Genomic DNA, 27370 nt, shown 5'->3' on the forward strand with positions numbered 1-27370 from the left:
CTACATGTATACCTAAAAGAACTGAAAATAGATATCCATAAGAAAACATGTGCATGATGTTCATAGCAGCCTTATTCCTAACAGCCAAAACATGGAAACAACTCAAATGTCCATAAACTGATTTTGAGTTTATGAGTGGGTAAAGTAAGTGTGGTATATCCACATAATAGAGTATAATTCTGCCATAAAAATTAATGAGGTACTGATTCATGCTACAACATGGATGAACCTCGAAAACATTATGCTGGGGATCCCTGGGTGGCTCAGCAGTTTAGCACCTGCCTTTGGCCCAGGGTATGATCCTGGAGTCCAGGGATTAAGTCCCATGTCAGGCTCCCTGCATGGAGCCTGCTTTTCCCTCTGCCTGTGCCTCTGCCTCTCTCTCTTTCTCTCTGTCTCTTATGAATAAATTTAAAAAATCTTAAAAAAAGAAAGAAAACATTATGCTAACAAAGATACCAGACACACACACACACAAAAAAAAAAACACATATGGTATGACTCTATTTATATGACATGGCCAGAATAGATCAATCCATAAAGACAGAAGATAGATTAGTCGCTGTTTAGGATGTGGTTGGTGAGTGCCATTGGGTAGAGAGATTCTTTTTGGGGTGATGAAAATGTTCTGGAATTAGACAGTGATAGTGATTATACATCAGAGTGAATATATTACAACTGAATTGTACACTTCAAAGGGGTGCATCTATGGTATGTAAGCCACATAGCAATAAAAATTATATCCTTTAATAATTTTCTGATTAAAAAGTAATATTTTAGGGACACCTGGGTGGCTCAGTGGTTAAAGCATCTGTATTTGGCTCAGCATGTGATCCTGGAGTCCCAGGATTGAGTCCCACGTCAGGCTCCCTGCATGGAGCCTGCTTCTCCCTCTGCCTGTGCCTCTGCCTCTGTATGTGTGTGTGTGTGTGTCTCATGAATAAATAGATAAAATATTTTTTAAAAAGTAATATTTTAGGAAATTACATAATAGATATAAGTAACTACAATGTGAAAAAAGACCATTAAAGCCTCCATTTAATGGCAGCCCCACAGGATCACCTTTGACGGCTGCTTCCTTCTTCCTGATTCTCAGGTGACCAAGGTGGTATATTTGTGCACATCACCTCCATGCCCTTTTCTCCATATCATAACCTGCCCTTCCCTGGTTAAATAACTATAATTTTACAACGGGAAAATACTTTTCCTAGTTACCATTTATTGTGCCCTGTGTGCCCACTGGGACAGTGTTTCCCATGCATCACATATACGACATCTTATGTAATCTGCCCAATAACCTATTGGATAGATTCCATTATTATTCCCATTTTATAGATGAGGAAAGTTTAGAAAGTGAAGTAACTTGTCTAGGGGCATGTGGCAGAGCGGTAATTCAAAAGCAGCGAGAACATCATTCTCTCATGTACCTTCATCCTTCATCCCCATCCCTCTGGCAGTGGGATCCTCATCACTGGGACTGCTCATGGGGGGCCTGAGGACAGGGAAGCATGTAGGATCAGTCAGCCTACTGGCCTCAGGCACCACGTCCAGCCTTGACAAGCAGCATTCACACTTTCCCAGTATACACTTTGTTCCTACCAAAGAAAACAAGAGTTTTCCTGGACTCTGATCTTCCCTTTACTAGAAATTCCCAGGGTGTAGGACGCCCGGGAGGCTCAGCAGCTGAGCGTCTGCCTTCACCCCAGGGCGTGATCCTGGAGTCCTGGGATCGAGTCCTGCATCGGGCTCCCTGCATGGAGCCTGCTTCTCCCTCTGTCTGTGTCTCTGCCTCTCTCTCTCTCTCTCTCTCTCTCTCTCTCTCTCTCTCTCATGAATAAATAAATAAAATCCTTTTTAAAAAAAATTCCCAGGCTGGAACAGCACCTTTATCCACACAAGCTCCCCAATATTATCATCGGTCCCCTCTGCACACATCAGAAGGGGCTCATCACACCTCCTCCAGGATGAAGGCTCTGGGCTGCAGCAGAAGCTGATGGGCTCATCAGTTGGTGGCCAGGACATCCCTGAGGCATCATCTGGTGAGGGACGTCCCTCCTGAAAGGCGCTCAGGTGGCAAAGCAGGGTGCTATCCTAGGTGGGTCAGTGTGGTCTCAGGATTCCTGGGTTCACAGGAAGACTGGTGGTGCCTGAGTGTGGCAGGTTTCCCAGGCATTGGAGTAGGGAAGCCAGCTGCAATCAGAGAGCCCAAGAGTGGGCTCTCCACTCGGGGTTGCCATATATGGCATACCTTGGCATGGCTGGGCAACTGCTCTCTGAGCAGGAGCCCAGCAAGCAGCAGAACCACTGTGATGAAGTTTCGGGATATAAGGGAGGTTTGGGGGGTGAGGTCCGGAGTTGATGACCAAGAAAAAATTCTTGAGATGTCTTTGGTGCAAAATGGTGGTTTTATTAAAGCCCAGGGCCAGGACCCACAGGCAGGAAGAGCTGCTGCCGGGGCCTGTGAGGGGTAGCTGATTATATACCTGAGGGTTGGGAGGAGTTTAAGGATAGCTTAGTCTCTAAGGAATTTTGGAAGCAAGGTTTCCAGGACCTTGAGGGGGCCAGCTATTGTCGAGAAAGGTCAGTGACTACTGTCTATTAAAACCTGAGTCATGAGACCCTTCAGATGGATATCAGTGGGCTTTGTGCTTGGGGGATGATTGCCAACATGTATCTTGGGGGGTTTAGAGATAAAGGAAATTTCTAAAGGAATTTTTATACAATAAAGTAGATTCACAGGCTCCTGAGGGTCAGGGTAAGATTGCTTTCTGCCCTTAGAAAAGTATTAATTAGATCTAGACAGCTGAGTCCATAGAGGACTGTCCCTCTGCCTGTTTCAAGGACTTGTCAATGTACTCCCCCGGCCTTGTGCTTTGTCCTCAGCTAGTCCTCTGTTCCCCCATCAGCTGCAAGACTCCCCTTCCCGGTTTGGGAAGAGTAATGCAGGAGCATGCTGCAGGAGTCTACAGGGTTTGGGGACTCAAAACAGGGTCACATGCCTGAGACAGAAATGCTGGGTGGACACAGGCTGGGTGGACACAGAGTGCAGAGGGAGACCAAGGAGACAGGAGTAATTGATTGCTTTTCCCTGAGGGTGCACCGAAGAAGACTGGGGACCCAAGCTTTCCGCTGGAGATTGGGAGGCCATAGTTTTCACTCTCATCCTCTAAAGCAGAGTGGAAAGCCCTCAGGGAACAAAAGAGCAATATGGAACAGATTACTTAGCCTGGCCCCCTGGCAAGGGTGGTACAATTCCACCTTGGGCAAAAACATCTGAGAATCAGGGCAATAGGCCCCTCCCCCAGAAGACCAGCAGGAACATGCAGCCAAGATCAAGTTTACTAATCTTAGAGAACTGCAGAACTCCAGCGCTAGGGGGGAAACAGTATGTAGAATTCATTTTTTTCTCCCCATGATTCTTTAGTCTTCAATTTTACTTTTCTTTTCTCTTTTCTTTTTCAATCAGTTTCTTATTTTATCAACTCTTATTTAAAAATCTTTTTTAGGGGCCTCTGGTTGGCTCATTAGGTTGGGCATTTGCCTTCCGCTTGGGTCATGATCCCAGGATCCTGGGATTGAGCCCCATATCAGGCTCCCTGCTCTGCAGGAAGTCAGCTTCTCCCTCTCTCTCTGCCTGCTCTCCCCCTGCTTGTGCTTGCTTACTCTCTGTCAAATAAAGAAATAATATCTTTGAAAAACAAAACAAAAAATAAAGAATAAAATCGTTTTTAATTTTTTTAAGATTTATTTATTTATTAATGAGAGACACACAGAGAGAGAGGCAGAGACACAGGCAGAGGGAGTGGGAGAAGCAGGCTCCATGCAGGGAGCCCGACGTGGCACTCGATCCCAGGTCTCCAGGATCGCAACCCAGGCTGCAGGTGGCGCCAAACCGCTGTGCCACCAGGGCTGCCCTATATGTTTTTCTTTCTTTACAATTTTGAGATGTAGTTTCTTCTTCTTCTTTTTTTTTTTTTTTTTTTTGAGATGTAGTTTCTTCTAACAAACCGATTTTATTTTTTTTTTAGTAACAGATTAAAATACACTCAGGATATAGTGTATTGCTCTGTTCTGTTCACCTATTTATATTCCTTCTTTTTTTTCTTTTAATTTTCTTTTTCACAGTCATAAACTATCCTTTCATTGTATTTAATTTTATTTTTGTACATATATACATTTTTCTTTCTTTACAATTTTGGGATCAAATTTTCTAACAAACAGACCAAAATACACACAGGTTCCAGTGCTTTGCTCTGTTCTGTTTACTTGTCTGATTATATTCTCTCTTTCTTTTTCCGGTTTCGAGTCTCTGATTTGTGGCTATTTCAGTATCTCATTCATCTATTCTTCTCTGGGCAGAATGACAAGACAGAAAAACTCACCTCATAAAAGAGAACAAGAGGCAGGACTGACTGCCAGGAACCTAATCAGTATGAATGTAAGTAAGATGTCGGAACTAGGGTTGCTATAAAGATACTAGCTGGGCTTGAAAAAAAGCCTTGGAGACACTAAAGAATCCCTTTCTGGAGAAATAACAGAACTAAAATCTAATCATGTCAAAATCAAAAAGGTTATTAATGAGATGCAATAAAAAATGGAAGCTCTAATTGCTAGGATAAATGAGGAGAAGAGAGAATTAGTGATATAAAAGACAAAATGTTGGAGAATAAAGAAGCTGAGAAAAAGAGATAACTACTGAATCATGAGGGTAGAATTCAAGAGATAAGTGATACCATAAAGCAAAACAACATTCGAATAATTGGGATCCCAGAAGAAAAGGAGAGAGACAGAAGGGAGCAAAAGGTATATTGGAGCAAATTATAGCACAGGGCTTCCCTTTCTGGGGAAAGAAACAGGCATTCAAGTTCAGGAGGCGCAGAGACACACATCCCCCCCAATCAATAAAAATAAGTCAACACCCTGACATATAATAGTGAAACCTGCAAATCTCAGAGACAAAGAGAAAATTCTGAAAGCAGCTCAGAACAAGAGATCTGTAACCTACAAGGGTAGAAACATTAGACTGGTAGCAAACCTATCCACAGAGACCTGGCAGGCCAGAAAAGACTGGCATGATATATTCAAAATGCTAAATAAGAAAAATATGCAACCAAGAATACTTTATCCAGCTAGGATATCATTCAAAATAGAAGGAGAGATAAAAAGCTTCCAGGACAAACAGAAACTAAAAGAATTTGTGGTCAATAAGCCAGCCCTACAAGAAATATTAAAAAGGATCCTTTAAGCGAAGAGAGAGTCCCAAAATAACATAGACCAGAAAGGAACAGAGACAGTACATAGAAAGTGACTTTACAGGTCACTTTGGCACTAAATTAATATCTTTCAATAGTTAATCTGAATGTAAACGGGTTAAATGCCCCAATCAAAAGACACAGGGTATCAGATTGGATAAAAAGCAAGACCCATTGATATGCCATCTGCAAGAGACCCATTTTATTTATTTTTTTATTATTTTATTTTATTATTTATGATAGTCACACACACACACAGAGAGAGAGAGAGAGAGAGAGAGGCAGAGACACAGGCAGAGGGAGAAGCAGGCTCCATGCACCGGGAGCCTGACGTGGGATTCGATCCCAGGTCTCCAGGATCGCGCCCTGGGCCAAAGGCAGGCGCCAAACCGCTGCGCCACCCAGGGATCCCGAGGCCCATTTTAGACCCAAAGACACCTCCAGGCTTAAAATGAGGGTGTGGAAACCCTTTATCGTGCTATCATGCTAATGGATATCCAAAGAAAGCTGGAATTGCAATCCTTATATCAGACAAATTAGATTTGAAACCAAAGACTATAAAAAGATGAGGAACTATATCATAATTAGTCTATCCAACAAGATCTAATAATTGTAAATATTTATGCCACTAACATGGGAGCAGCCAATTATATAAACCAACTAATAACAAAATTAAGGACGGCTGGGTGGCTCAGCAGTTGAGCATCTGCCTTTAGCTCAGGGGATGATCTCGGGTCCAGGGATCAAGTCCCATATCAGGCTCCCTGTGAGGAGCCTGCTTCTGCCTCTGCCTATGTCTCTGCCTCTCTCTGTGTCTCTCATGAATAAATAAATAAAATATTTTTAAAATAATAATAACAAAATTAAAGAAATGCATCAATAATAATATAATAATAGTAGGGGACTTTAATACCCCAGTCACTGAATGGACAGATCATCTAAGCAGAAGATCAACAAGGAAATAAGGGCTTTGGTTTTTTTTTTTTGTTTTTTTGTTTTTTTTGGAAATAAGGGCTTTGCATGACACATTGGACCAGATGGACTTCACAGATATATTCAGAACATTCCATCTTAAAGCAACAGAATACACATTCTTCTCCAGTGCACATGGAACATTCTCCAGAATAGATCACATACTTGGTCACAAATCAGGTCTCAAGATTGGGATCATTCTTGGCATATTTTCAGACCACACTGCTTTGAATTTTTTTTTAATTTTTATTTACTTATGATAGTCACAGAGAGAGAGAGAGAGGCAGAGACACAGGCAGAGGGAGAAGCAGGCTCCATGCACCAGGAGCCCGATGTGGGATTCGATCCCGGGTCTCCAGGATCGTGCCCTGGGCCAAAGGCAGGCACCAAACCGCTGCGCCACCCAGGGATCCCCCACACTGCTTTGAAACTGGAACTCAGTCACAAAAGGAAATTTGGAAAGAACTCAAATACATGGAGGCTAAAGAACATCCTACTGAAAAATGAATGGGTTAACCAAGAAATCAAAAAAGAATTAAAAATTCAGGTAAACAAATGAAAATGAAAGCACAACTGTTCAAAACTGTTGGGATGCAGCAAAGGCGGTCCTAATGTGGAGGCCAAGAAAAATTAAGGCCATCCCACATAAAGTTTAGCATTAGCACAAGTACAGCCATCTTAGGCCCCTGTGAATAAGAGCTGAACTTTACGGGAAAAACTGCAGAATGTCCTCAATGTCCTTGCAGGGAATCCCATATCAGAAAGACAACAGAGCTCAGAATTGCCCTTGGCAGAGAATCCCATATCAGAAAGACAACAGAGCCCATGCCCATGGTAGAAAGTCCCATATTAGAATGAGAACAGAGCTCAGTGCCTTTGAAAGCCCCATACCAGAATGTAAACAGAACTTGAGAAATTCCTCCAACCCTTCTGAAAATCCCCTAGACCAGCCTATAAAAAACCCAGCTGTAACCCACTTCGGGGTCCAAGTCCCTGCTCCGCTGTGTCAGGTATACTTGGACCCAAGCTCGAGCTTGCTAATAAACCCTCATGCGCTTGCATTGGTGTAGGCTCCTTGGTGGCTTCTCGGATTCGCAATCTTGGGCACAACACTAAGAGGTAAAGTATACAGTAATACAAGCCTTTCTCAAAAAATAAGAAAGGTTTGAAATACACAGCATAACCTTACACCTAAAGGATTTGGAGAAAACAGCAAATAAAGCCTAAACCTAGCAGGAGAAGATAATTAATAAAGAATATAAATCAATGAAATAGAAACCAAAAGAACAGTAGAACAGATCAACAAAACTAGGAGCTGGTTCTTCAAAGGAATTAATTAGGTTGATAAACTCCTGGCCAGACTTATCAAAAAGAAAAGAGAAACGACCCAAATAAATAAAATCACTGAATTAAAGAGGAGAGATCATAATCAACACCAAAGAAATACAAACAATTATATGAACATATTATGAGCAACTGTATGCCAATGAATTAGGCACTCTGGAAGAAATGGATGCATTTCAAGAGATGTATAAACTACCAAAACTGAAACAGGAAGAAATAGAAAACCTGAACCGACCCATAGCCAGCAAGGAAATTGAATCAGTAATCAAAAAATCTCCCAACAAACAAGAATCCAGAGCCGGATGGCTTCTCAGGGTAATTCTACCAAACATTTAAAGAAGAATTAATACCTATTTTTTTGAAGCTGTTGCAACAAATAGAAATGGAAGGAAATGATAGATGTTGGCAAGGATGTGGAAAAAGGGATACCTTCTCAGTGTTGGTAGGAATGAAACTGGTGCAGCCACTCTGGAAAATAGTATAGAGGTTCCTCAAAAAGTTGAAAGTATACTACCCTATGACCCAGCAATTGCACTACTGGGTATTTACCCCAAGGATACAAATGTAGTGATCCAAAGGGGTACATGCACCCCAATGTTTATAGCAGCAATGTCCACAAAAGCCAAACTATGGAAAAAGCCCAGATGTCCATCAACAGATGAATGGATAAAGAAGATGTGGTATACATACAATGGAATATTACTCAGTTATCAAAAAAATGAAATCTTGCTATTTGCAATGGCGTGGTTAGAACTAGAGAGTATTATGCTAAGCGAAGTAAGTCAATCAGAGAAAGACAATTATTGTATGATCTCATTCATACGTGGAATTTAAGAAAAACAGGATCATAGGGAAAGAGAGGAAAAAAGTAAAACAAGATGAAGTCAGAGAGGGAGACAAGCCGTAAGAGACTCAATCACAGGAAAAAAACTGAGGGTCGCTGGAGAGGAGAGGCTGTGGGGATGGGGTAACTAGGTGACGAGCGTTAAGGAGGGCACTTGATGGAATGAGCACTGAGTGTTATATGCAACTGATGAATTACTGAACTCTACCCCCAAAATAATAATACACTATATGTTAATGAATTTTTAAAAACTCATGGAACTATTAAAAAAACAAAAATAAATAAATGAAAAGTTTGCAGCATGCAGTGACACATAATAAATTATTGCCATAATTATATTATTTTTAAAATATTTTTATTTATTTATTCATGAGAGAGAGAGAGAGAGGGAGGCAGAAACACAGGCAGAGGGCGAAGCAGGCTCCATGCAGGGAGCCTAATGTGGACTCGATCCCGGGACTCCAGGGCCACCCAGGGATCCCCATGCCATAATTATATTAAACAAAACACTCTAGTAGCCAATCTAAGGCACTGTAGACAAAGTGGAGAGATTAACAGCAGAGAGACCAGCTGGGATTCAGGTGCAATATACCCTAGTACTTTCTTAATTACAGGAATGCTGAACTTGGGACACCTGGGTGGCTCAGCGGTTGAGCATCTGCCTTTGGTCCAGGGCGTGATCCTGGAGTCCCAGGATCAAGTCCCATATCGGGCTGCCTGCATGGGGTCTGTTTCTCCCTCTGCCTGTGTCTCTGCCCCTCTCTCTCTGTGTCTCTCATGAATAAATAAAGTCTTTAAAAAAAAAAAAAAAAGGAATGCTGACCTCATCCTGAGATTTGATAAATATTAATTCAAATGCAATGAGGCCAAAGCTTCTCCAGGTGTCCTTTGGTGAGGCTGGTGGGAGGTGAGGGCAGGTGCCTTGAAAAGAAACTCTTTTTTGTCCTTTTGACAGCCAGGGTCATACCCTCTAAAACCACACTGAGAGGGAGGGAAATGAGAAGGGCAGAGGCTCACAGCCAGGAGAAAGGGCCTGGAGTGAGAAAGTGGTACCTGAATGTCCATCTCTTCTTTCCTTGGTGAGTCCAGGGATAGAGAATGAAGGATACCAAGACAAGATACTGTCTCATTAACTCTTGGTGGCAGTATGGTAATTCAGGCCTGGGGAAGTGGACCCACTGCCCGGGAGCTCAAAGTTAGGATGTAGTTAATAAGGCCAGATTAGATGTTAAGAGCCTTGGAATGTAATCAACCCCATTTCAGAGCAGTCTGCTATAGGAGCCTTCCTCTAGGGATCGGGGGCAGGCATCTGGCCAGAAATACTGTTTTACTCGAGGCAAATTGTGCTCAGAGATGGAGACTGTCTTTGCCAATAATTTGCCTAACACAGGTTCACTGTGATAATATTTCACAAGCCAATAGCATACAGGATAATGTCTCTTCTGGAGCCAATAAGAAATAACATACTCCAAATCAATGACAGATTACACTATAGTTCCAGACAAAGTGGAGATGAAAGAAATAAAGTCCAAATTTAGTTGAGGTGTAGCTTTCTAGGAGTTGGTTCTTGGGAGAGTCAGCCCTTCCAACGAAAAGCTGGGTATCAGCTGCCTGCCTGTGATGGGGGAACACAGGGCTACTGAGGACAAGGCCCGAGCCTGGGGGGCAGCACATTGACAAGTCCTTGAAACAGGCATCCGGACAGTCCTCTATGGAACTCAGCTGCCTCCTCGTTAATACTTTGCTAAGGGCAGAACGCAATCTTAGCCCGACCCCCAGGAGCCTGTAAATCTACTTTAACATATAAAAATCCCTTTAGAAATTTCCTTTATCTTGGGCAGCCCGGGTGGGTCAGCGGTTTAGCGCCACCTTTGGCCCAGGGCCTGATCCTGGAGACTGGGATGGAGTCCCGCGTTGGGCTCCCTGCGTGGAGCCTGCTTCTCCCTCTGCCTGCGTCTCTGCCTCTCTCTCTGTGTCTGTGTCTCTCATGAATAAATAAATAAAAAATCTTAAAAAACAATTTCCTCTATATCTAAACCCCCGAAGATACATGTTGGCAATCATCATCCTCCAAGCACAAGGCCCACTGATATCCACCTGAAGGGTGTCATGACCCAGGGTTTATTAGGTGGTAATAAGTGACCTTTCCCATGGGATCCCTGGGTGGCGCAGCGGTTTGGCGCTTGCCTTTGGCCCAGGGCGCGATCCTGGAGACCCGGGATCGAGTCCCACGTCAGGCTCCCGGTGCATGGACCCTGCTTCTCCCTCTGCCTGTGTCTCTGCCTCTCTCTCTCTCTCTGTGACTATCATAAATAAATAAAAATTAAAAAAAAAAAAGTGACCTTTCCCGACAATAGCTGGTCCCCTCAAGGCCCTGAAATCTTGCTTCCAAAATTCCTTGGAGACTACGCTATCCTCAAACCCCTCCCAACTCCCATATACTCAGCCACCCCTCACAGGCCTAGGGCAGCAGCTCTTCCTGCCTATGGGTCCTGTCCCCGGGCTTTAATAAAACCACCATTTTGCACCAAAGATGTCTTCAAGAATTCTTTCTTGGTCATCGGCTCCAGATCTCATCTGTAATTCCAAAACTTCATCACCGAGACTCCTCATTGTTGGGGCACATAGCAAGCAGGCCAAGGCCCCGGTAGGCAAGGTAGGCTGCTTAAAAGGTTACTACTGCAGGGAGCATTACATATGCCACTGTCTATAAGGAGTAGCCTTGCCAAGGAAGGGACACACGTCCCTATCTACCTGAGATTGTTGTGTGGTTTAATACCACTACCAAACAAGAGCACCCAGCCTGACCGTGGCAGGATCAAGTGTCTCAAGTCCTTCCGAGAATAGCAAAGGGTAGTCTTATCCAGACGGGATGCTCTTGGTAAGTCCTCACAAATTCTTTATAAAGTTTATAAACTTTATAAACCCGGGCAGCCCGGGTGGCTCAGCAGTTTAGCACTGCCTTCAGCCCAGGGCATGATCCTGGAGACTGGGGATCGAGTCCCATGTCAGACTCCCTGCAAGGAGCCTGCTTCTCCTTCTGCCTGTGTCTCTGCCTCTCTGTGTCTCTCATGAATAAATAAATAAAATCTTTAAAAAAATATTTTTAAAAAAGTTTAAAAGTCCTGGGGGTGCCTGAGTGGCCCCGTGGGTTAAGTGTCTGCCTTCCGCTCGGGTCATGATCCCAGGATCCTGGAATCAAGCTGCTTCCGGCTCCCTGCTCAGTGGGGAGCCTGCTTCTCCTTCTACCTCTGCCATTGCCCCCACTTGTGCTCTCTGGCTCTCTCTGTTAATCTTTTTTTTTTTTTTTTTAAGATTTTTGTTTATTTATTCATAAGAGACAGAGAGGCAGAAATATAAGCAGAGGGAGAAGCAGGCTCCTCATAGGGAGCCCAATGCAGGACTCGATCCCAGGCCCCTGGGATCCTGACCTGAGCCGAAGGCAGATGCTCAAGGGCTGAGCCACTCAGGCGTCCCAAATAAAATCTTTAAAATAAATAAATGAAGTCCATCAAGTGATGGACACCAGGGACCTTACTATGCTGCCAATGGCCTAAGGGTCCTCTCTGCTCCAAGTGCAACTGTTTCATCAGTTAAGTCTAAATATCCAACTTCAAAGCAATTTCATCAAAATAAGTCATTCCAAACAAATTCAAACCACAAACAACTTTGTCCAAAACAAGCTTTCAAAACATGGATTCGAAATCATAAGTCACTATACAACAAATATCCAGGTTAAGTCTTCAGAATGGGGGATTTGAGAACCTTGATTGCCAGCAAGCAATCTGCTTTATGAGCCTGTTTCCTTGCCTGTAGAGTGAAGTGGCTGAACTCAATTTTTAATGCTTGCGGGTTTGTGATGTTAACAGTTACTAATAAGATCCATTAGGGGATTCCTGGGGGGCTCAGTGGTTTAGCACCTGCCTTCGGCCCAGGGCGTGACCCCGGGGTCCCGGGATCGAGTCCCACATCGGACTCCCTGCATGGGGCCTGCTTCTCCCTCTGCCTGTGTCTGTGTCATAAATAAATAAATGAATAAATAAATAAAACAAAATCTTTAAAAAGAAAAGATTCTTTACACGTACGCAGTTGTGTTTTTCCCCACTTCCTTATTTTAGGCTCCACGGGGAAGAGAAGTCATACAAAGAAGATACTTTTATTATAACTTAGGGCTGCTGTCACTGTTAACAGTCCCATCTAAACCTCCTTATCTCTTGGGATCCCTGGGTGGCGCAGCGGTTTGGCGCCTGCCTTTGGCCCAGGGCGCGATCCTGGAGACCCGGGATCGAATCCCACGTCGGGCTCCCGGTGCATGGAGCCTGCTTCTCCCTCTGCCTATGTCTCTGCTTCTCTCTCTCTCACTGTGTGCCTATCATAAATAAATAAAATTAAAAAAAAAAATTAAAAAAAAAAAAAAAAAAAACCTCCTTATCTCCTTTTTTTTTTTTTTTTTTCCCAGTTATCTCTAAGACCAACTTGGTCTCGATCTCACGACCCTGAGATCGAGCCGCATGCTTTACCGCCTGAGCCCCCTGGAGCCCCTTAGCGCCCCCATCTGGAGGTGGTGGCGTCGTTTCCCAGTCGGACTTGAACCCCGACAGGGTCCCGCGGCCGCCGTAGACCTTCCCGACGTTCTCGCCCCAGGCGGACCGCAGCCTGAGCCTGGGCGGAGCTCGGCGGCGCGCGGTGCGGAGGTGGCTTGTTCCCAGCGCGCCACCGTAGCCCGCTCAAGCGCGAGCGCCGCAGTGGGCGGGGCCTGACGCTCCACCCGACGTGCGTCCGTGCGTGAGGCCGGCCCCCGCCAGCTCCGGAGCGGCCCGCGAGTTCACACCCGGCTTCGCCTCAGCCTCGCACTGCGCGCCGCCATCGCCGTCATGCTCGGCGCCGCTCTCCGCCGTGGCGCCGTAGCCGCCGCCGCCGCCGCCCGAGCCAGCCCCCGAGGCCTCCGGTACCCAGCCCCGGCCCCCGGCCCTGCCGCCGGTAAGGCCCCCATCGCCCCTGCTGGCGCCCGCGTGTCCTTGCGGTGACCTGGGCTCCCGCCGCCACTCGAGGGCAGGCTCGCCCCGCGGCCTAGCCCCTGCCCCGCGGGCGGGCGGACGAGCCTGGTGGCCGCTGCCGCTGCCGCCGGCGGGGGACTCGAAGACGCCGCCGCCCCGCCGCGGACCTGCCTCCCGCGCGCCCCGGACGCCCTCGGTCCCGGGCCGTGGCCGTGGCAGTGCCCCGGCGCCGACCCCGCGGCCACCTGACTGGGAGTGCCCGTCCGCCGCCGGCCAGCAGCGCGTGGGCGAAGGTGACATTGAACCCCGGGACGCGCCGCGGTCCGCGTAGGGGCGGAGGTGGCCCTTCCGGACACCCGGGCACGGACACCCGGGGCTGCCTTGGGGACGCGTGCGCGGGTTATCAGGCCCTCCTGGGCCGGCGCTGCGTGTCACCTTCACAGACCTCGGCGGCGTCGCGGGGACCGCCGTGCCGCGCTCTAGCGCTTCCATTTTTTAGGTTGGGTCTGTGTGTGCGGGGTTGCCTGAGGTCCGGAAGGGAGACTCCTGTGTCCAGCGCTGTCCTCGTAGTTGGTGTAGCCGCTCTGCGGTCGTGGCCCACGACGGCGGTATTTGCCGCGTTGTGGAATGGAGCCCTGAGCGTGCAAATGTAAACGTGTGAACTCAAACTCAGAACTGAGAAGGTGGCTCTCTTGACTCCTGAGTGTTACACCTGGACCCTTCGGCACCTGAGAAGTGCGCTTCTCTTCATTCAGTTTAGATTTTTATCCTGTGGAGTTTATCATGGAGCAGTAAGGCGGGCATGCACTTCGCGAGACTCTTAGGCTATAGAGGAGGAAACTGACTCCTTTATCAGCTATTCTAATAGTTATGAACTATTTTCAGTTTCTTAGCTCTAGTTTTTTTTTTTTTTAAGATTTTATTTATTCATGAGACACACACACACACACCACACACACACCACACACACACACACACACACAGAGGCAGAGACTCAGGCAGAGGGAGAAGCAGGCTCCATGCAGGGAGCCTGACTGGGGACTCGATTCCCGGTCTCCAGGGTCACGCCCTGGGCTGAAGGCGGCGCTAAACCGCTGAGCCACCCGAGCTGCCCAGCTCTAGTTATTTTTGTCAGATTTTATGGTTTTTGAGTTTTTTCCTTATCTAAATGCCAAAGTACTACGATTATTTCATCCAGATACCTTTTGAGGAGTTTTATTGTGATATCTTCAAAATAATTGCTACATTTTGTGGCAGACTAGGGAAAAGACCAGAGATTTTTGGCAAACTGTAGATTAAGGAGATTCCTCTTTTCTTAGTTCATTTATGGGTTTATCTCCTAGGCATTCTATCCCCGATCTTGAGTATAATTTGTAAATGAAAATATTTTAGATGTATAATAGAACTAAATATTTGCCACAAGGAGGTAGTGTTGGTTACATTTATGTCAGCTACTTTCTAGTTGCGTGACCTTGGACATGTTAATTGACATTAAAATTCAGTTGCCTCATCTTTAAAATCAGGATATTTCGTAGTGTGAGGTTTAAGTGAAATAATATAATCTTGCCTGGTACAAATGCTTCATGTGTATTTGCTTTATTTTTTTTTAAGATTTTATTTATTTATTCATGAGACGCAGGCAGAGGGAGAAGCAGGATCCATGCAGGGAACCTGATGTGGGACTCGATCCCGGGACTCCAGGATCCCCATGTATTTGCTTTATTATAGTGGATTTCATTTTTGTAAATTACAGGTTAGGGTTTATCTGTATAAAACTGAACAGGTTTTATAAATTGAAAGTCAAAAAGGAATAAGTTTTTTGGATGAGGCTATTCAAGGCCAAATGAGAGTATACTTGAGAGAGAGCTCTAGGGATCCCTGGGTAGCTCAGCGGTTAAGCACTTGCCTTTGGCCCAAGGTGTGACCGCAGGTCGCTGGATCCAGTCCCACATCAGGCTCCCTGCCTGGAACCTGCTTCTGTCTCTCTGTGCCCCCACCCACCCCTCTCTCTCTGCCTTTGAGCTTGTTCATGTGTCCTCTGCATTATTCATTTCTTTCCCTTTCTCCTAGAATTACTATAACCAAAATGTCCATTTTGGAGGCTTTATCTGAGCTGATGAGTTATTAAGAGGAAAACTACCAGATTTAACTAAATTTAAATAAAGGGATTACTTTTTCTAAATATGTTAGGTTTGGGATCCCTGGGTGGCGCAGCGGTTTGGCGCCTGCCTTTGGCCCAGGGCGCGATCCTGGAGACCCGGGATCGAATCCCACGTCGGGCTCCCAGTGCATGGAGCCTGCTTCTCCCTCTGCCTATGTCTCTGCCTCTCTCTCTCTCTCTCTCTGTGACTATCACAAATAAATTTAAAAAAAAAAATTTTTTTTAAATAAATAAATATGTTAGGTTTATGGTCGTTTGATTTGTTTATTAATTGAATGCTTAACTGAATGCCAAAAAGTAATTGTTAGAAATAGATTTTTAGGGGGATCCCTGGGTGGCTCAGCAGTTTAGCGCCTGCCTTTGGCCCAGGGCGCAATCCTGGAGTTCCAGGATCGAGTCCCGTGTCGGGCTCCCGGCATGGAGCCTGCTTCTCCCTCTGCCTGTGTCTCTGCCTCTCTTTCTCTCTCTATGTCTATCATGAATAAATAAATAAATAAATAAATCTTAAAAAAAAAAAAAAAGAACTAGATTTTTAGATTGAGTTTGCAGAAATGTCCCAGTTCTCAGATAGTAATTTTTTCCCTACTCTGGAACCCTCAGGTTGTGTGAAAGCAATAGCAATTGCTTTCAAAATACTTTGCCTTGCAAACCTCAAACCTGTTTGGAAATGCTGTACATAAGTTGGGTTGGTAGGGGAGAGAGAATGTCTATAAACTATATATATATCTAAAAATCAAAATGTTAAGCATATGGGCATATCCACAGCTAGGAGAGTAGATCCTACTCCTACCCCTTACTGAAGTTAGTGATAGAATTTAAACCATGTGGGAGACCCCCTGATTTTGCTATGCTGGAGGGGGGGGGGAATGTATGTTCCCATTGCATGCTTGATATTATAAGTAGTTGTTTCATAAAAACTTTTTGGTAGTATAACCAGCTTATAATTTGGGACTTCCACAAGGAAGGTGAACAACTTATTGAAGGTGATCCATCATTCTCCTTGCCTGGGATTTGTAGTTGCTGATCATCTTTCTCTTTGATTAGAAAACAAAACAAAGCTGCTAGTCATCTCTTGAAATCATGCCCAGCAAGAGCTAAAGAAAATGGGTATGAAGCACTTTTCTGGGTGCTAGGAAATGTACATGTAATTATCTCTGGGGAAGGAATACGTATATTTCAGTTTTCTTGGGTAAACACTTAGAAGTGGATTTATTGGTGGTATGGTAGGTGTGTGTTTAACTTGATAAGAAAGCACTAAACAGTCTTCCAAAGAGATTGTAACATTTTATACTTGAACTTTATTCAGCTAAGGATAATTTTTTAAATATTACTTATTTATGGGACACCTGGGTGGCTCAGCGGTTGCGTTGTCTGTCTTTGGCTTGGGACCAGGTCGCACATTGGCTTCCTACATGGACCCTGCTCCTCCCTCTGCTTGTGTCTCTGCCTCTCTCTATCTGTGTTTCTCATGAATAAATCTTTAAAAAAATAAAATAAAATTACTTATTTACTTAAGTAATCTGCACTCAGCATGGGGCTCAAACTCACCGCCCTGAGATCAAGAGTCACATGCTCTTCCCACTGAGCCAACCAGGCACTCCTCTAAGCTAAGGATAATTTTAGTTTTTGAAAAAAGTAGCTTACACATTTTTGGTAAGTGGGTTACAAGGTTGTTGTGAACTATACTTTCTTTCTTTTCTTTTTTTTTTTTTTTTAAAGATTTTATTTATTTATTCATGAGAGAGAGAGAGAGGCAAAGATACAAGCAAAGGAAGAAGCAGGCTCCATGCAGGGAGCCTGATGGGGACTCGATCCCCAGGATCACATCCCGGGCTGAAGGTGGCACTAAACCACTGAGCCACCGGGGCTGCCCTGACCTATACTTTCTGATGTATTAATGTGAATATTAGTCTTGTAAGTATTATTAAATATTCATGTACTTTTGCTTAAATGTTTGCACTTACCAATACATTTAAGTCTAGAGATACATTATTTTTCCTCACCATAGAAATTAAAGTATGGCCAATTCCAGCCCATTCATATACATGTCCTCCTTCATTCTGGGTTTGGTTAATGGAGGTAATTTATGTCTCTGGGAAGATTGGAACTTGTGCTATGATCCCCTGTGACTAATGGCAGGTAGTTTGCTCCGGGCTCACATAGTAATTTAAATGAGAATCTTCTCACTTGTTGTAGTAGTGGCAGTCCATCTCCAGAACTGGCAGTCTTTCATCTTTTTCTGTTTTCTGATCTTTCTCCTGACATTTACTGTATTAAGGATATGAAGGATAGGGACCCTTGGCTGGTGCAGTCTTTGGACATAAGACTCTTGATCTCAGGTTCATACGTTGAAACCCCACATTGGGGGTAAAGTTTACCTTAATTTTTTTTTTAAGATTTTATTTATTTGAGAGAGAATGAGAACAGGAGAGAGAACAAGCAGTGGGGGAGGAGCAGAGGGAAAAGGAGAAGCACATTCCCTGCTGAGCAGGGAGTCCAATGTGGGGCTCGATTCCAGGACCTTGATACCATGACCTGAGCAGAAAAGGCAGATAAGCCACCCAGGCACTCAAAGATTCCTTCCTTCCTTCCTTCCTTCCTTCCTTCCTTCCTTCCTTCCTTCCTTCCTTCCTTCCATTTATCCATTCATGAGAGGCGCAGAGAGAGAGGCGCAGAGACATAGGCAGAGGGAGAAGCAGGCTCCACACAGGGAGCCCAGCATGGGACCAGGTCTCCAGGGTCACACCCTGGGCCGAAGGCAGCACTAAACCGCTGAGCCACCTGGCAGAAATAGGCTGCCCTATTTCTTTCTTTATTTCTTTTTTGTTTTTAAATATTTTATTTATTTATTCATGAGAGACAGAGAGAGAGGCAGAGACACAGGCAGAGGGAGAAGCAGGCTCCATGCAGGGAGCCTGATGTGGGACTTGATCCTCATAACTCCAGGATCACACCCTGAGCTGAAGGCAGACACTCAACCACTGAGCCACCCAGGCATCCCAGATTTATTTATTAGAGAACACAAGTTGGGAAAAGGGCAGAAGGAGAGAATCTCAAGTAGACTGCTTGCTGAGTTTGGAGCCCAACAGAGGCACAAGACTCAAAGGCATGGGACTTGGGGCTGAGTCCCACATCCCTGAGATCATGACCTGAGCCAAAATCATGAATTGGACACTCAGCCAACTGAGCCACCCAAGTGCCCCATGTAGGGAGCAGAATTCTAAATGTGTCCTGTTTTTCTTTTTTTTTTTAATCCCTATTTGCCTACACCCTCCCCTCCCTTCCCTCTGGCAATCACTGGATTGTTCTCTGTACCTGAGTCTGTTTTTGATTTATTTTTTTAGATTCCATATATAAGTGAAATCCATATGGTATTTGTTTTTGTCTGGCTCATTTCACTTAACCATAATATTCCAGGTCTATCCATGTCATAAATGGCAAGATGTGTATATGTACATACCACATCTTCTTTATCCACTTGTCTATTTATGGACACATACATTGCTTCCTTGTCTTGGCTATTGTAGATAATGCTGCAATGAACAACATGGGGTGCATATGTCTTTTTGAATTAGTGTTTTTGTTTTCTTTGGATAAATACCCAGATACCCAGAAGTGAAATTGTTGGATCACATGAAAGTTCTATTTTTAATATTTTGAAGAACCTCCATACTGTATTGCATGGTGGGTTCACCAGTTTGCAATCCCTCCAACAGTACATGAGTGTTCTTTTCTCCACATTCTCACCAACACTTGTTATTTCTTACCTTTTTGATAATAGCCATTCTGATCAGTATAAGGTAATATCTCATAGTGATTTTGAATTGCATTTCCTTGATAGTGATATCGAGCATCTTTTCATGTGTCTGTTGGCCAACTGTATATTTTCTTTGGAGAAGTATCTATTCAGGTCCTCTGCCCATTTTTAATTGGATTGCTTTTTTTTTTCTTAAGATTTTATTTATTTATTCATGAGAGAGACAGAGAGAGAGAGAGAAGCAGAGACATAGGCAGAGGGAGAAGCAGGCTCCATGCAGGGAGCCTGATGTGGGACTCGATCCCAGGACCCCAGGATCATGCCCTGAGACGAAGGCAGATGCTTAACCACTGAGCCACCCAGGCATACCTAGATTGCTCTTTTGATACTGAATTGTGTGAGTTCTTTCTATATTTTGGATATTAAACCCTTATCAGTTTTATCATTTGCAAATAGCATCCCCCATTCAGTAGGTTGCCTTTTCCTTTTGTTGATGGTTTCTTTCACTGTGCAAAAGCTTTTTAGTTTGATGTAGTCCCATTTGTTTATTTTTGTTTTTGTTGCCCTTCCTCGAGGAGACAGATCCAAAAATATATTGCTCAGATTGATGTCCAAGAGCTTATTCCCTATGTTTTCCTCTAGGAATTTTATGCTTCCAGTCTTACATTCAAGTCTTTAATCCGTTTGAGTTCATTTTTGTGTATAGTGTAAGAAAGTGGTCCTACTTCATTCTTTTGCATATAGTTATCCAGTTTTCCCAACACCATTTATTAAAGAGACTGTACTTTCCCCACTGTGTCCTGTGTGTGTGCATGATCTATATATCTATTTAAAACTTCTTAAATATCATATAGAACTGTTTTTTTCATTGGGTATAAATGAGAGGGCATGTTGCCTCTTAGGGGATTTATCAGCTTTGCAGGGAAGGGACTATAGTTTGATAAAACAGGTTTTTAAATTGGTATTTGCCAGGATATGTAATTTATTTTGGAATATAATTTAAAGCATCAGATTTTTTTTTAATTTATCAAAAATATATACATTTGTTTAAGAATTGGAATGAGCATTTTTTAAAGCTAGGAATTAGGGCAGCCTCGGTGGCTCAGTGGTTTAGTGCCGCCTTGGGCCCGGGGCGTCATCCTGGAGACCCAGGATGGAGTCCCAAGTCGGGCTCCCTGCGTGAAGCCTGCTTCTCCCTCTGCCTGCGTCTTTGCCTCTCTCTCTCTTTGTGTCTCTCATGAATAAATAAACAAAATCTTTAAAAATAAAAATAAAACTAGGAATTAACACTGTTTATCATAAAAATTCAAACATTGTGGAAGTATATAAAGAAATAGGTTTTCCTGGGGATCCCTGGGTAGCTCAGTAGTTTAGTGCCTGCCTTCGGCCAAAGGTGTGATCCTGGAGTCCTGGAATCAAGTTCCACATCGGGCTCCCTGCGTAGACCCTGCTTCTCTCTCTGTGTCTCTACCTCTCTCTCTCGGTGTCTCTCATGAATAAATAAAGTCTTTAAAAAAAAAAAAGGTTTTCCTTCCAAAGATAACCACTTTTAACAGTTTGAAGCTAGTCTTTGCATGTTAGGGGGCAAAAGTGTAAACATATGTACGTAGTATAGTACTCTTTGTTCTGCTTGCTTTTCTTTGCTTAGTTTTTTTTTTTTTCTTTGCTTAGTTTTTAAGGATTTTTTTCACATCGGTACATAAGATTTGTTTCACTTGACCTGCTGAATAATTTTCCTGCCATGATAAATATAGTTGATTCAGAATTTAGTGCATTGAATATATTTAACCCCACTGAACTGTATACTTAAAAGTGGTTCAGATGGTAAATTTGATGTTGTAAATATTTTAACACAATTTAAAAAAAACAAACTTTAATATATTGATAAGATATGTCAAGTAATATTTCTTTCTGCACATTGAAGTCATTGTTCTTTCTTATTATAGCTGTCCAATCAGTTCGCTGCTACTCCCATGGGTCACACGAGACAGATGAGGAGTTTGATGCTCGCTGGGTGACATACTTCAACAAGCCGGATATTGATGCCTGGGAATTGCGTAAAGGTAAGTGGAACATAGGCTTATTTGCCTACTTGGCATAGAATTGGGAACTACTTTGTAGTCTTTCACTACTCTGTTGAAAGCAGCTATTTTGAAAATATGCCTCATGTAAACTGGGTATTATCATGCAACTTGCAGTTGGGAAAGTTTATAGCCTCCATAGTGTTTCTTGTAAAGCAGTTTTAAAGCAGGCACAATTTGCTTTTTGGGCCCGATAGTTCTTTGTTGTGGGGCTGTCCTTTGCATTATAGGATGTTTAGCAGCATCTTTGGCTTCAACCTACTAGGTGCCAACCACCAACCCCCACCCTGGTGTGACAACCAAAAATGTCTGCTGGGAGACAAAATCACCCCTGATTGAAAACCACTGCTGTAATGGTAGATCAATATGAGCAAGAGTTAACAGTTTTGTGCCTTTTAGATAATTTAAGCAAGTAGTCATTGGGTTCTCTCCCTACTCTTGGTAATAGTTTGGGTTTTTTGTGATTTTCATTCTGAATTATTATTTGTTTTGCCCTGAATTAGTGTTCTAAGTAACATAAAAGTTGTTTTTCCTAATTTGCAGATTTGTATTGAACATGAGTTGGTAACATTAATGATAATTAGTCTAATAGCCAAAGTGTATGGTAATTTGCCACAGACCAAGAGTTCAGTTTCTGTGACTATATTCTAGTATTGTAGTCACTGTGCTTTTTGTACATATAATAAAATAAATAAAAGCAGAACATCTACATGCTTCAGATTTATCTGCAGTAATGTAATAATGACTCTTAATTTGCTGAAACCAGGAAAATTCTTACTGAATAATCTTAAGTAGCAGTAATGAAAAGAACAGTAATTCTGTGTTTGCGTTAAGAGAATCTTGTTTTATGATGTATCATTTTGTGCAGAGCTGAAAGTAATCCTGCCCATTTTCTGGTTGAATGTGCACTAATGCTTTTCTGTATCTTCGTAATGTCCTCATTTGGGCTTCATTAATTCTCCTTAAGCATTTCTCGGGTTCTTAGATTATTTCCCAATCAAAGCTATTTTAAAGCAACCAAAGTATATTCATTGTAATAAGATTTAAGGATACAAGTTGAAAATGACCCTCTTGTTTGAAAAGAAGCCAGCTAATTATTACGAAAATTGTATTAGCATTTAAGAAAATACTTGGGGTTTTTTATTGTTGTTTTTTAATCTTCAGTCTGCATGCTACTGCATAGTTCCTTCTACTAGTTCACTGTGGAGGATCAACTATGCTCTTACTATCTAGAATTTGTTAACGGTAGGTTCTCTTATATTCTAGATAGGAGAATAGAGATCCAGACAGACAAGATCACATGTTTATTATTTAATAAACATATAGATAATTGAAATGTAGTTTATATGAAGATATTCCAGGTTGATATGGCTCCTCTTTTTAATTTGACAGGGATGAACACACTCGTTGGCTATGATCTGGTTCCAGAACCCAAAATCATTGATGCTGCTTTACGGGCATGCAGACGGTTAAATGATTTTGCTAGTGCAGTTCGCATCCTAGAGGTTGTTAAGGTCAGTGAAATAACATTGCTAAAGTTGTTCCGGGAAAAAAAAAAGTTCCAATGTGGGTGGACTCTTGGTAGGTTTCAGCATATTCTGTGTTTCTGAATTTGTTCCAATACCTAAAATCAGTTCTTAAAGCTATAGGAAATGTACATTGCAATTACAATCTTTTTGGAGGGCAGTTTTGCACAATTTATGGAAGGTCTTTAAAAAATTGTGCTTGAGGGGCACCTGGGTTGCTCCATTGGTTAAGCTTCTGCCTTCAGCTCAGGTCATAACCTCAGGGTCCTGGGATCAAGCCCTTAGTCAAGCTCCCTGCTCAGCGGGGAATCTGCTCCTCCCTCTCCCTCTGCCACTCCCCCTGCTCATGTGCATGCTCTCTCTCTTTAATAAACAAATAAATAAAATCTTTTTTAAAAAAGTTGTGCTTGGGGCAGCCTGGGTGGCTCAGCGGTTTAGCGCTGCCTTCAGCCTGGGGCCTGTTCCTGGAGACCTGGGATCAAGTCCCATGTCAGCTCCCTGCATGGAGCCTGCTTTCTCCCTGTGCCTGTGTCTCTGCCTCTCTCTCTCTCTCTCTCTCTCTCTCTCTCTCTCTCTCTCTTTGTGTCTCTCATGAATGAATACATACATACATACATACATACATACATAAAAAATAAAAAGTTGTGCTTGATACCGTCTTGTTTGGCAATTCCACTTGAGAATTTATCTTAAGGAAATAATTAAGGATGTACAAAGATTCTTTGCTATTTGTGGTATAAAGTTAAATGTTAGTGGTTTCTTAAGATGGGACTTCCTGAAAGAGGTTATCTATTAATATTATGGTAATCAATGCATTTAACATTATTTTTTTTTTAATTTTTAATTTTTATTTTTTATTTATGATAGTCACAGAGAGAGAGAGAGAGAGAGGCAGAGACACAGGCAGAGGGAGAAGCAGGCTCCATGCACCGGGAGCCAGACGTGAGATTCGATCCCGGGTCTCCAGGATCGCGCCCCGGGCCAAAGGCAGGCGCCAAACCGCTGCGCCACCCAGGGATCCCTGCATTTAACATTATATAATTCATAGTGTATTATTACTGTTTTCTTTTTTTAATTTTAAATAGGCTCCACACTCAATGTGGGGCTTGAACTCAGGACCCTGTAATCAAGAGTCACAAACTCTACTGACTGAACTGACAGTTGCCCCAACAATTCACAGTCTATTAACTGAAAAAAATAATGAAATGATTCTTTGTGGTGTGACCCCATTTTATTTTTAAAAAAATACATAGATGAAAACATAAGAGGACATATATTTATCCTTTTGATTATGATTCCTGGTTTTTCAGTAGTGAACAAATAAATACATTGCATTTTAAACAAGAATTTTATAATTTAAAACAATACAATTGAGGCGCCTGGGTGGCTCAGTGGTTGAACATCTGCCTTTGGCTCAGGTCGTGATTCTGGGGTCCTGGGATCGAGTCCCACATTGGGCTCCCTGCATGGAGCCTGCTTCTCCCTCTGCCTGTGTGTGTCTCTTCCTCCCTCTGTGTCTCTCATGAATAATAATAATAATTTTTTTAGTTTTTTAAAAGTTTTTATTTATTTATGATAGTCACACAGAGAGAGAAAGAGAGGCAGAGACATAGGCAGAGGGAGAAGCAGGCTCCATGCACCGGGAGCCCGACGTGGGATTCGATCCTGGATCTCCAGGATCCCGCCCTGGGCCAAAGGCAGGCGCTAAACCGCTGCACCACCCAGGGTTCCCAATAATAATAGTTTAAAAAAAGTAGGTGACTTGATCCTCTGCTACTAGCCTCTGCATATGTGATTAAAAGCATTCTCAATTTCAGTTTTTTAATAGACACAGCTTTTCAGAGAGCTAAATGTAGATATTTTCTTTGCCATCAGGACAAAGCAGGACCTCATAAGGAAATCTACCCCTATGTCATCCAGGAACTTAGACCAACTTTAAATGAACTGGGAATCTCCACTCCAGAGGAACTGGGCCTTGACAAAGTGTAAAACCCATGGGTAAGCAACACTCCACTGAATAAGACAGGAAATGAATCCAGGGAGTGGGGAGTGGATGACATTTCAGTGTTCTCAGAGTAAGACCTTTTAATGGCTGCCTTAGTGGCTATGAACATAAAAGATCCAGAGAGCACCAATGATGGTAAATTTAAGGAGCTAGAATTGTTATTTCTAGTTGTTACAATGTTCTCTTATTGGTGTAAAAGCAAGAGGAAGCCCCATTAATTAAAAATGTATATAAAATATTTCAAAAATAAAATTCTAGGCCTTTTACCTCCCCCAAACTAAAAGTAATCCACTGTGTATTAGCTGTTCATCACTCATGCTTTTATACATCTGTTTATTTTTTTAACAGGGTTCTATTAATTTGATGCATTTGTTTTTGTGTGCCCATATTAGAATTTAACAGTCCAGTAAATATTCACTGATAATTAAAACGTATTTGATACCTTATTCTCTGTGGGAAGGCAGGTAATAGAAACAGTCACAAGATTATCTAGGTAGAGAGGAGTGTGCAGAAAATCCTTTGTAAAACAGAAAATGTATAAGCATAACTCATTTTCATTTTATTTAAGCACATATAGTATATATAACTTCCTATGTCAGGTACTGTTTTAAATGCTGTGTAAATATTCACTCATTTAATCCTCATAAACCATCCCATGAGGGAGTTATTATTTTTATAATTATTCCATTTTACTATTTTATTAATGAAGAAACTGAGGCACCTTGTTCAAAGTCATATAGCTAGTACTGGAACCTACACTTTAAGCCAGGCAGTCCAGCTCCACTGCTCCAGAGTCTCTTGCTCTTACTATAACATGTCCTATATAGGCATTTATGAAGGCTATATTCATTTCTCAGTAGTAAACAATGAGGCTTAAATAGTGGATTTGCTTCCTTAAAGTAAGAGGACATTTATTTTTAAAATAGTGGAACTAAACTATCTTATAAAAGTACACCCAAAATTATTGAAGGAGCTGGTATCAGATCTCTCACAAGATAAAGGTCCAGTGAGCCTGGTTAAAGGTTGCTTTGGAGCAGGAGTCTTAATTTTATCTTTGTCACTCCCATACCACCACCACCTCACTAAAGTCATTTAGCTCATCTTTGTAGTACATGGAAAGGTTTTTTAAATATGTGTACTAAAGATTTCTGTGAGAAAATTAGGCATTCAGAATAGAAAATTTCCTCCTTACATTTTATTTTATCAAGTAGAATTCCAAGGAGTCCAGAGATCTTTGCTACATAGGATATATCCTAGCTGTGATGACATATTTCTTTAAAAACATTTTTAAAGGGCAACTCCCCAGCACTTTTATGGTTGGAAAAGAGGACCACCCCAGTAAATACTGTTTTAGTAAGATTTCTATCTTTCCTTTATTTTCTGGCTAATTCTTCCTGTTTTCTCTTACAGATGGGCTTCTCAAGGATTTATTCATAATGCTACTTGATTGTAAACAATCACCTGGAAATACTGATGATAACATATTACCTTATTTGAACAAGTTTTCCTTTATTGAGTACCAAACCATGTAATGGTAACTTGGACTTTAATAAAAGGGAAATGAGTTTGAACTGAAATTAGGTATTATTCCATGTGTTTGCTTTGAAAAGCAGAAAATGAATCATCATAGAACCATTGATTTCATGGTTTTGTTGCCACTATGTGCTGAGAGAACTGCTTTAATTCTCTGGAAACCATCTGACATCAAATAATTTTAAAAGTGATCATTGAGATAGTCTTGAGAATGTGCTGTGTAGTAGCCAGCTTCTCTCTTAGTGACTTTTTCCTTCCCTACCTGTTCTCCTTTAGCTGTGCAGTATTAGCCTTGGACATCAAATAACTAGCTATTTTAGATGTTCAGTGCTTTTAAGAACTAAAATCGGTTTACTTCTTGAGAGAATTAATACACAAATCCCATCTTAGTTTAGAAGTCCTATATTATTGGAGACTGGCTGTCGGAGAAAGAGATTCTAGGTCTGTGTGACTTCTAGTATAGTCATTCAGACTGTAGTGTCAGGGGATAGGATTACTATTAGGTTGAGGTTTATGTGTCTTCTAAAGCGAAGTAAGAAAATGTTAGTACAATCGGTTTTGGTAAGGTATCAACACAAATGACCTTTTATTTATTTTTTTTTATTATTATTTTTTTTTACAAATGACCTTTTATGAAAGACTAGTTCCCTACTAAAAAGTCCCCCTCTCCTTTTTTAAAAAGTAGAAATGGAAATAAACTAAAATAGCCACATATGTTTATTTAATTGTATAGTTGATAGGTATGGTTCTTATGTTTGACCCCTCCATAGGCCAGCTCTTTCCCCTCATTTTGTGTAGTATAACATAGCAGTCACACTGCTGTTTTTCCTCCAGATTCTCTTTAGGTTGCTTCCCCGAAGGATGACATAATCTTAAGTCTGCTCTCCCAAATCCTACA

General features: G+C 42.5%; 1 protein-coding gene across 1 annotated transcript; it reads left to right on the plus strand.

The window, feature by feature from the left end:
- Nucleotides 1-13196: 13196 nt before the first annotated feature.
- Nucleotides 13197-26516, plus strand: LOC121485330 (cytochrome c oxidase subunit 5A, mitochondrial). Its single transcript, XM_041745533.1, has 5 exons — nucleotides 13197-13392; nucleotides 21274-21390; nucleotides 22801-22922; nucleotides 24810-24932; nucleotides 26350-26516. Exons 1-4 carry the CDS (start codon nucleotides 13287-13289, stop codon nucleotides 24921-24923), a joined length of 459 nt encoding a protein of 152 aa, XP_041601467.1. The 5' UTR covers nucleotides 13197-13286; the 3' UTR covers nucleotides 24924-24932; nucleotides 26350-26516.
- The last annotated feature ends 854 nt before the right edge of the window (nucleotides 26517-27370 follow it).

This window comes from Vulpes lagopus, chromosome 2, assembly GCF_018345385.1.
Source record: "Vulpes lagopus strain Blue_001 chromosome 2, ASM1834538v1, whole genome shotgun sequence".
NCBI classification, from domain to species: domain Eukaryota; kingdom Metazoa; phylum Chordata; class Mammalia; order Carnivora; family Canidae; genus Vulpes; species Vulpes lagopus.